Consider the following 10,349-nt stretch of genomic DNA (forward strand, 5'->3'; position numbering starts at 1 on the left):
TTTTATGATCTGGTTGTTTCTAACCATCAGATCTCGTTTAAAAATTAATCTATTTCGCACTATGTGAATCTGGCCCAACTGTCCTATGGGCTGCTGCTCCAAAGGCTGAAACGAAGGCATCTGGTGCATTGGGCCATCTGCCAGCCTCCGGCCCATTCGAGCGCTAAAACGAGGTCCATTTGCTGGGCTTGCGAGGCATAGGAGCGACCGCGTGAAATCCATCCACTGTCGATTCGGTTGCCTCAGAAAACTCCAATCCCAATCGAGGCGCTAGGGTAGGCCTAGGTGCGCTCCCAGATGAATGCACTCGGTGGTGGGCGAGGATGGTGACGCCAACTACTTTTACAAGCCGCGCTTCGGCTGGATCCCCTTCTCTCCGTTTGCGCCTGTACTTTCACCACCCACGGCCACGGCGGCGCCCACCATGGTGATGGATCAACAAGGTAAATCCTAACCCTCCTCCTTTACCCAGTTTAGAAATCTGAATCCTCTCCGAAATCCAAACTTCCCTGTTCTTCTTCGCTTCAGGATCTTCTGGCGGGAAGCCTTATGTTCTGCCCTTCTTGTTCAGTCAATACTGGATTGGCTGCATAGTTTGAGTCCGGCGGCCGCAAATATCAAGATCCGGAATCGCGAGGGCGAGTGGTTGGTCACAAAATCGTCGCTCTGCTGTTCAACCGGGTCTACTGGGGAATAACAGAAGGCTGTGCTTGGACGATGTGAGCCCATGCCCAGGCGTGAGGGATTCAGCGGGCGACGCGAAGGGGCTTAGTTTATGGGGATTCAGCGGGCGATGTGAATGGTGCTGTTGCAGCGGCTGGAGGCGCGTTAGTTGCCGACGCTGACGGTGAATGTGAGTTACAATCTTGCTGCCTCCTCATTGGTTCATTCCAAGATGCGCTTATATATGCTCCCCTTGCATAGGTTGATGCTATGTCTTCTTTCGTGTTGCAGGCTACACAAACCTCCCCCACATGGTTTGTGTTCCATCTAATGCTGTTGTTTTTTCTCCAAATTTGTTGTTGATGTTGTTAGTAAATTTGTTGGAGGCCCTTTGCGTCTTTGATCGCCTCAGTATGCTCCTTCAGTAGTCAGCAGCAGTACGTCTTCACTCTAGGTCTCCATCTCCTGGTGGAGTTGATGTGATGGTTCATGTTCTTTTGTTTTTAGGAGCATGCAGTTCATGCCAAGGAGCTGTTATGTGTAAATGTCGTGTGTGCTGAGCCAAGATAAGTTGTCTTTGAAGTAAGATTATGCAGTGTCGTATGATTGCTTAGCCTTATATAAAACTCCATGACATACTTGATAACTTAGTATTTCCTGGCTATAATACCTTTCTCTATTCAAATAAATATGCGATTTGGGTGTTACTGATTACTCATGGAGAGATTTAATGCCATTTTAGGAAAACACGAATATTCAAATGGGCATTGTCTGATCAATAGTTTTTTGTTACTGCAGGTCGAAAAGCGCAATGAAGGATTTTTCTCTCTTTCCTATGAAGAGTTGCTGACAGGTAAATCCTCTGTCCATACTCCATACTCCATGTACTTTCCTCAGTTTATCCTCCAGGGAAATCTTTTTTGTTCAGAATGAAAATATGTATTTCACCTTCATAACGGGTATTCTTATACCCCATTAACTCGAGTGTGTTCTTACAAGTTGCAGACTCGCAGTATGTATTTTCAACGATTATTCTATCTCAAGACACACCTAGCTGACACTTTGCTGCAAGTTATTTGTATTTTTCGGCCGTGTATTGTACTGTGATGTTGCTTTATATATAAGAATAAAGCGGGGCAGAAGCCTGTTTCGATATCCATCTTTTGACCGGCTTTGTGTATATCTCCTGCAAGTAATTGTTTCATCTCATCAGGGTGCTTCCTTTCTTTAATGACCAGGTAATTAAACTGTTCCTTTGTACTTTTCTATTCATATTTTTTGACTTGTTTGGAGCTGTATTGATGGACATGTTAATCTCCAGGGAGTGGACATGTAGGAACAAAGAAATGAACTTGCCTTCTGCAAGATAATTAACTGATGTGTTGCTCATCTTCATTCAGTTCTCATGTTTGCAGGGTGTAGAAATCATACCTTATATTACTTCGTGTAGAGGTACAATTTTCTTGTGAAGAGGTCCAACCATTTATTACTTGAGAGCATATTCCATCGTACATCATATTTTTGGAATTTGGATTCGACATTCGACAGTAAATTGCTTAAACTATTCATCTGAAGTTCTGAACCTTATAAACATAGTGCCATATATTTGTTACATTTATTTCCCCTCTTTTCTTTTTAAGGTAGCAATAATTCATACACAATCTAGCCTGCAATCTAAATTTGTATCACCCCTCCCTCGCCTGCTTTAGTCAAGGATAGCGGATCATCTACTTGATAACATGTAAGCTTTATAAATATTCTATTTGACCCCTAAGTAGTATCTCCCATGTACTTTCCGTACTAACCAAACGCTCTATCTGCCTTTTGTCCCTCTACAACAGATCAGACTAAAAGCAAATCAATGGCCTATATGCAAGGTCAGCGAGCAAACTATCAAGTATAATCTGCTGGAGAATATCGATATCCTAATTTTTTGTTAGAGTATATAATAGCAGTCCAGAGATACTATGGCTTGATTTATATATAAGCTTATTGAGGTGCATTATCTCAATTTTGTGTGATACTCCACCCTTTCTGGTTTATAGGGCTTATCTCAAATTTTTTCCATTTTTCTGATTTAAAGGGCTCATCTCCATCTCCTTTTGAGATTTCGAGGTGCATTAAATATTTGCATGCAAGAATTGAAAAAGAACTCACCAATGCATGTAGTGCTACTACTCATGTAGTGGCCAAACATGCATGCACCGCAAGTAATCCCAATTAATGCATCAATTTAGTTTGGGTAGTTTTCTAAAGTACGAGATACATTCCTCCACTCACCATGTGTCTTGGTTGATGAGATTTCAGATTTGAGCCCTATAAACCGGAAAGGAGGGAGTAATGTGTTATTTAGGAAAAGACACCTTAATTGATACTCCCAACATTTGTAGGCTTAGCAACATGATCGCCAGTTGAGGACGCTGTTATGTGATCACCAGTGTGTATATATTCCCTCTAGCATCAATGGCCACACAATCTTTATTATTTTTAGTATTCAGGTTGATATGCCTGATATTCCAAAATTCACACTTCTAATGATCATGCATACTTGTTTACTTTCTGCAGGAGAAATGAGATGTCATGCTGCCTTCCACGAGCGCGCCAGATTTCGCTTGTTTCATTAATTATGATCATCAGCATAGATGTTTGCTACTGACAGTGACAAGGCTGCATCAATTATGACTTCATGTAAAGAAGCAAAAATATTTAGATGCCAAATGGTGCAAGACACATGATGCCGAGAAGGAGGTTGCCTTAGTCAAGCAAAATGCGGATGAGGATGGCGAGCACAAGGGCAAGGGAAGAATGGCAAACCCATGCAGCCACACCCTAAGGACTAAATCCATGTCCGGAAGAGGAGAAGGAAGGTTATAGAAACTAAGAGCCACACCCGGAGATCGCGCAATTATGTTCATGATGCTATTATTTATCCCAAGTTTGTCAATTTTGTTCGTGGCCTGATGTTTGATTTACTGCTACTTAATTGCTACATGAGTTAACATGACATAAGTATCCATATTGAGCAATAATTTGAGGTGAGCATCAAAACTGTTCTTGATGTTTATTAAATTACATTTTTGTTTATACTGATTTGTTGCACTTGGGTGTTTGCACTTTTATTTGCATTTCTTGTGATTTCTTGATTAGAATTGATTATAAAGGGGTGGTGTTGATGGTCCCTACACCATAAACACTACCCAGATCAGTCATAGGTGTGGAAAAATATAACTCCCGAGTACCAATGTAGATTGTGGAGCTCTTTTACTGGGATATGTAAGTGGGGTTTAGGGTTTACTGGGATATGTAAAGGAGATGGGATAGGGAATAAAGCAGTCCAAGATGAAACATATATAGAGACCAATTTAGTGAAACATACAATAAAATCCAACTACAGCAGAATCAGAATGGACGTGCAATTTATAACTCTTCTTTACTCCCCAACATATATACGCGGATGTCACAATAATTTTTCAGTTCAGCCTGGTGTGAAGTTAATTTTCTCCATATATTTGTGTAAATTGCTAACAAATATAGCGTAAAAAAAAGGGGCGCCGCAACGCGCGCCATCAATGATCTAGTTCCTATTAGGAGAAGGAGGAAGGCGGAGGAGAGAAGAATGATAAGGGGGGGCCGACCCACCAAACCCTAAACCAATTCGGTTTGGGCCTAGGGGGGCGCGCGCCACCACTTGCCCGCTGCCTCCTATCTCCACTAGGGCCCATTAAGGCCCATTGACTCCCCGGGGGGTTCCGGTAACCTCCCGGTACTTCGAAAAATATCCGATACACTTCGGAACCCTTCCAGTGTCCGAATATAACCTTCCAATATATCAATCTTTATGTTTCGACCATTTCAAGACTCCTCATCATGTCCGTGATCTCATCCGGGACTCCGAACAACCTTCGGTCATCAAATCACATAAACTCATAATACAAATCGTCATCGAACGTTAAGCGTGCGGACCCTACGGGTTCGAGAGCTATGTAGACATGACTGAGACACGTATCCGGTCAATAACCAATAGCGGAACCTGGATGCTCATATTGGTTCCTACATATTCTACGAAGATCTTTATTGGTCAAACCGCATAACAACATACGTTGTTTCCTTTGTCATCGGTATGTTACTTGCCCGAGATTCGATCGTCGGTATCATCATACCTACCTCAATCTCGTTACCGGCAAGTCTCTTTACTCGTTCCGTAATACTTCATCCCGCAACTAACACATTAGTCACAATGCTTGCAAGGCTTATAGTGATGAGTATTACCGAGAGGGCCCAGAGATACCTCTCCGAAACACGGAGTGACAAATCCTAATCTCAATCTATGCAAACCCAACAAACACCTTCGGAGACACTTGTAGAGCACCTTTATACTCACCCTTTTAGGTTGTGACGTTTGGTAGCACACAAAGTGTTCCTCCGGTATTCGGGAGTTGCATAATCTCATAGTCTGAGGAACTTATATAAGTCATGAAGAAAGCAGTAGCAATGAAACTGACACGATCATAATGCTAAGCTAACCGATGGGTCATGTCCATCACATCATTCTCCTAATGACGTGATCCCGTTCATTAAATGACAACACATGTCTATGGTTAGGAAACATAACCATCTTTGATTAACGAGCTAGTCAAGTAGAGGCATACTAGGGACTATATGTTTTGTCTATGTATTCACACATGTACGAAGTTTTCGATTAATATAATTCTAGCATGAATAATAAACATTTATCATGAATTAAGGAAATAAATAATAACTTTATTATTTCCTCCAGGGCATATTTCCTTCACCCTCCCCACATATTATAGGTGGGAGGGGAGGAGAGGCAGCCAGGGGCGTCCTAGGGTTGGCCGCTGCCCCCTAAGGGCCCTGCCTTGCCCTGCGCCCCTTTTCCATGTATGCATGAAGGGGAAGGAAAGAGGGGGGGTGAGGGAAGGAAGTGGGAATCCTAATCCACACTTTCCTTGCCCTTCCTCCCTTTCCTTCTCCTCCTCCTATAGCCTTATTGGGCGCACCAGCCCCTTGTGGGCTGGTGTGTTTCTTCACAAGGCCCATATGGCCCATAGGATTGCCGGGGGTACCCGAAACACCTTCCGATGACCCGATAAGTACCCGATACCCTCCGGAACACTTTCGGTGTCCGAATAGTATCGTTCTATATATCAATCTTTACCTCTCGACCATTTCGAAACTCCTCGTCATGTCCGTGATCTCATTCGGTCACCAAATCATATAACTCATATAATACAAAATCGTCATCAAACGTTAAGCGTGCGGACCCTACGGGTTCGAGAACTATGTAGACATGACGGAGACACCTGTCCGGTCAATCACCAATAGCGGAACCTGGATACTCATATTGGCTCCTACATATACTACAAAGATCTTTTATCGGTCGAACCGTTATGACAACATACGTTATTCCCTTTATCCATCGGTATGTTACTTGCCCGAGATTCGATCGTCGGTATCTTCATACCTAGTTCAATCTAGTTACCGGCAAGTCTCTTTACTCATTCCGTAATACACCATCCTGCAACTAACTCATTAGTCACTTTGCTTGCAAGGCTTCTTATGATGTGTATTACCGAGAGGGCCCAGAGATACCTCTCCGATACTCGCAGTGACAAATCCTAATCTCGATCTATGCCAACCCAACAAACACCTTCGGAGATACCTGTAGAGCATCTTTATAATTACCCAGTTACGTTGTGACGTTTGATAGCACACAAGGCATTCCTCCGGTATCCGGGAGTTGCATAATCTTATAGTCGAAGGAATATGTATTTGACATGAAGAAAGCAGTAGCAATAAAACTAAATGATCAATATGCTATGCTAACGGATGGGTCTTGTCCATCACATCATTCTCCTAGTGATGTTATCCCGTTCATCAAATGACAACACATGTATATGGTTAGGAAACTTAACTATCTTTGATTAACGAGCTAGTCTAGTAGAGGCTTACTAGGGACACGGTGTTTTGTCTATGTATCCACACATGTATCAAGTTTCCGGTCAATACAATTTTAGCATGAATAATAAACATTTATCATGATATAAGGAAATATAAAATAAAAACTTTACCCTCCAGGGCATATTTCTTCAGGTTCGCCCCTAGGCGGCAATATTTCAAGCCCCCTGGGAGGCGAACGGCTGGAGATGCTCTTAGCACTAAACTATGTTCGCGCAAACGGGAAGCCTGTCACGATGCCGCGTATGAATCGGTGGATGAAGCCTCTATCTGGTCAGCTGTCACTTAACGTTGATGCATCCTTTACTGAAGAAAGTTACTCAGGGTCATGTGGAGCTGTCATTCGAGATCTCCTTGGCTCCTTCGTTGCTGCATCCACGGCCAAGCTTGAATATGCAGCCGATATTGTAGCAGCAGAAGCAGCTGCTCTGGTAGAAGGCCTTAAGCTAGCTCTACAGCTTGGGATAAATTCTCTTCTGATCTAGATGGACAATTTGATTGTGGTTGAGTCTCTAAAAAGCAACAGTGGGCATTCTATGGTGGCTGCTCCAATCCTTGATGAATGTCGTAACTTGATGGAAGATTTTGGGAAGGTCGAAGTAGAACATTGTAATAGAGAGTCGAATATGGTTGCTCATTATATTAGCTCAGAAGGAACGTGTGGAACCTCCGTCTTTGTGGATGGACACACCCCCTGAGTTTCTCTCTGTTGCTTTAGTGGATGATGTAAGCATCTTGTGATTAATAAAGCAGCCATGACGGCCTTCCCGTCAAAAAAAACACGTAATATTAATGTTATGTAAACTTCCTAATCTAACCCTCTCTCCCCCTGATTTTAACAGGGATGACCTTGGACAATGCTACACCTACGAAAAGTAATATAGGAGTTTTACGTAAAAGCTGATGTGGAGAAGACTAATTGGGCCAAAATTAGCAGCTGGGGCCCATCCCCGGTGAAAATCAGGGGGGCCAAGAGGATTTGTTTGAAAGGCTTCGTAGGTCTTCGTAGTCCTTGGTAGATGTAGCATTATTGTGGCCCCTCCTGTCCTAATCTTCAATCCTGACTTGTCACGTTTTATTTGTTACTTAAAATACGTAAAAACTAGCACGTAGACTCTTTTTAAAATCATGGGGCATCTACAGATTGCTAGGTTGGCCGGTTGGGTTCCCCTTATAACGCACGTTCGTGTGTCCCTCCCACGTACTCGTCGACCTAGCAACTACAGTACTCCTAGTTTGAACCGCGAGCAGCACGTTGACCACCGAGTTTCGGGCATGGCGATCCAGCCGAGAACGTGGGTGGTTTTCCTGCTGCTCGTGCTGCTGTCGTCGTCGTGGCCCATCGCGGAGGCGTCGCACCGCGTCTTCCCCGACCTGCAGTCCCTGGAGGCCGAGGGCGGGCGCGCCGTCGACGTCGACGACTCGCTCCGCACCGGCTACCACTTCCAGCCCCCCATGCACTGGATCAACGGTACGTACTTACGTGCAGATTGAATACCTCGCTGATCATGATCGACATTGTCTTTCGCTAGCTTGATTTTTCGCTGCATACGTGTGTGCACACTGCAGATCCTAATGGCGTGATGTACTACAAGGGCGTGTACCACCTCTTCTACCAGTACAACCCCAAGGGGGCCGTGTGGGGCAACATCGTCTGGGCGCACGCCGTCTCCACGGACCTCCTCAACTGGCTCATGCTCCAGCCGGCCATCTACCCGACGGCGCCCTTCGACGTCAACGGCTGCTGGTCCGGCTCCGCCACGGTCCTGCCCGACGGCACGCCCGCCATCATGTACACCGGCATCGACGCCGACGGCCGCCAGGTGCAGAACGTCGCCTACCCCAAGGACCTCTCCGACCCCTACCTCCGGGAGTGGGTCAAGCCCGACTACAACCCCGTCATCGCGCCGGGAGCCGGGGTCAACGCCACCGCCTTCCGTGACCCGACCACGGCGTGGCGGGGCCCCGACGGGCTCTGGCGCCTCGTCATCGGGACCAAGGACAACCACCGGGGCCTCGCGGTGCTCTACCGGAGCCGAGACTTCCGGCGCTGGGTCCCGGTGCGCCGACCGCTGCACCACGGCGACACCGGCATGTGGGAGTGCCCGGACTTCTACCCCGTGTCCTCCCACGGCGTCCTCGGCGACGTAAAGCACGTGCTCAAGGTCAGCCTCGACCTGACGCGGTTCGAGTACTACACCTTCGGCGCCTACGACCACGCTACCGAGACCTACGTGCCGGACGCGGTGCTCGCAGATGGCAGCAACGGGCTCCGCTACGACTATGGTAACTTCTACGCGTCCAAGACGTTCCTCGACCCGGCGAAGCAGCGCCGCATCCTGTGGGGTTGGGCCAACGAGTCAGACTCCACGGCCGACGACGTCAGGAAGGGCTGGGCCGGCGTGCAGGCCATCCCCAGGAAGATCTGGCTCGCGGCGAACGGCAAGCAGCTCATGCAATGGCCGGTCGCCGAGGTCGAGTCCCTCCGCGGCAACCACGTCAACATCACCGACAGGCTCGTCAAGGGCGGGGACTACTTCGAGGTCCTCGGGCTCACGACGCCGGCGCAGGCCGACGTGGAGGTATCGTTCGCGGCGATGGACCTGGACAAAGCCGAACCGTTCGACCCGGCATGGCGCGGCGCCGACGCGCAGACGGTGTGCACGGCGCGGGGTGCGGACGTCAAAGGCGGCGTGGGGCCGTTCGGGCTGTGGGTGCTCGCGTCCGACGAGCTAAAGGAGAGGACGGCGGTCTTCTTCAGGGTGTTCAAGGACGGCGACGACGGCAAGCACGTTGTGCTCATGTGCAACGATCCCTCCAGGTCGTCCTACGCCGACCACCTCTACAAACCCAGCTTCGCCGGCTTCATCGACGTCGACATCGTCAAGACCGGCGGCAAGATACCTCTTAGAACATTGGTACGTTAAACCCACTTACTAGACCGTCTTAACAGTGGCAGATTTTTCTCAACGATTATAACATAGCTGGGGGGCCGGGGGCAACCCCCGGGTTCCTCTCCGGCACTGCATATTAACATACTTCATCGACGTCCCCTGCACTAACTAACAACTGTTATGCTCAATGGTGAATTCTGCGCAGATCGACCACTCCATGCTGGAAAGCTTCGGAGGCCACGGCAGAATGAGCATATTGTCGAGGGTTTACCCGACAAAGGCCGTCGGTGACAAAGCGCGCCTCTACGTGTTCAACCATGGTGAGTCAGACATCAAAGTTACGCACCTGAATGCGTACGACATGCGGTCGGCCAAGATCAGCACCGATATCAATCAACCGATCAGATGATCGACGCGCATGATAATTGCACATTTGTATAGCTAGATTGTTAGGAAATAAGTATCAAATAACGGACTTGAGGGCTAGACAGGTTATTTGTTGTGTATCTTTTAGTTACTGCAAACTAGCATGCACTGCATTGATGATGCTCTAAAACTCAAACAAACATTGATGATGATATTCAATAGTCAATAAATTTCCCAGCATAGAAACTCGTCAGTCTGAAGGATGCAATCTGTAAAACACCATCAACATCTCAAGAATTGTCTGCAAAAAAGAACGTCACATTCAGTGGCGGAGCTAGACGGTGATTATTGGGGGGGCTGAGGAAAAAACGCTCAATTTCCAAGGGATAAAATACCCAAAAAAATTCAATCTCAGCCCTCCAAAAAAATTTCTTCACAGAACTAGCCAAG

General features: G+C 46.7%; 1 protein-coding gene and 1 long non-coding RNA gene across 16 annotated transcripts; both read left to right on the forward strand.

The window, feature by feature from the left end:
* The first annotated feature begins 229 nt into the window (after positions 1 to 229).
* On the forward strand, positions 230 to 3,747 carry LOC119294992. 15 transcript variants are annotated; one of them, XR_005143649.1, is made up of 5 exons: positions 230 to 443; positions 529 to 853; positions 925 to 977; positions 1,462 to 1,516; positions 1,669 to 3,747. It is a non-coding gene; the product is annotated as an uncharacterized LOC119294992 (long non-coding RNA). The 15 variants fall into 15 exon arrangements; XR_005143650.1 differs by having other exon boundaries at positions 955 to 977; XR_005143648.1 differs by having other exon boundaries at positions 925 to 1,516.
* Positions 3,748 to 7,862: 4,115 nt separating this feature from the next.
* Positions 7,863 to 10,028, forward strand: LOC119293337 (beta-fructofuranosidase, insoluble isoenzyme 3-like). The gene is made up of 3 exons (XM_037571843.1): positions 7,863 to 8,110; positions 8,209 to 9,557; positions 9,739 to 10,028. Exons 1-3 carry the CDS (start codon positions 7,915 to 7,917, stop codon positions 9,940 to 9,942), a joined length of 1,749 nt encoding a protein of 582 aa, XP_037427740.1. The 5' UTR covers positions 7,863 to 7,914; the 3' UTR covers positions 9,943 to 10,028.
* Positions 10,029 to 10,349: the final 321 nt, after the last annotated feature.

This window comes from Triticum dicoccoides, chromosome 4B (assembly GCF_002162155.2).
Source record: "Triticum dicoccoides isolate Atlit2015 ecotype Zavitan chromosome 4B, WEW_v2.0, whole genome shotgun sequence".
Lineage (NCBI taxonomy): Eukaryota > Viridiplantae > Streptophyta > Magnoliopsida > Poales > Poaceae > Triticum > Triticum dicoccoides.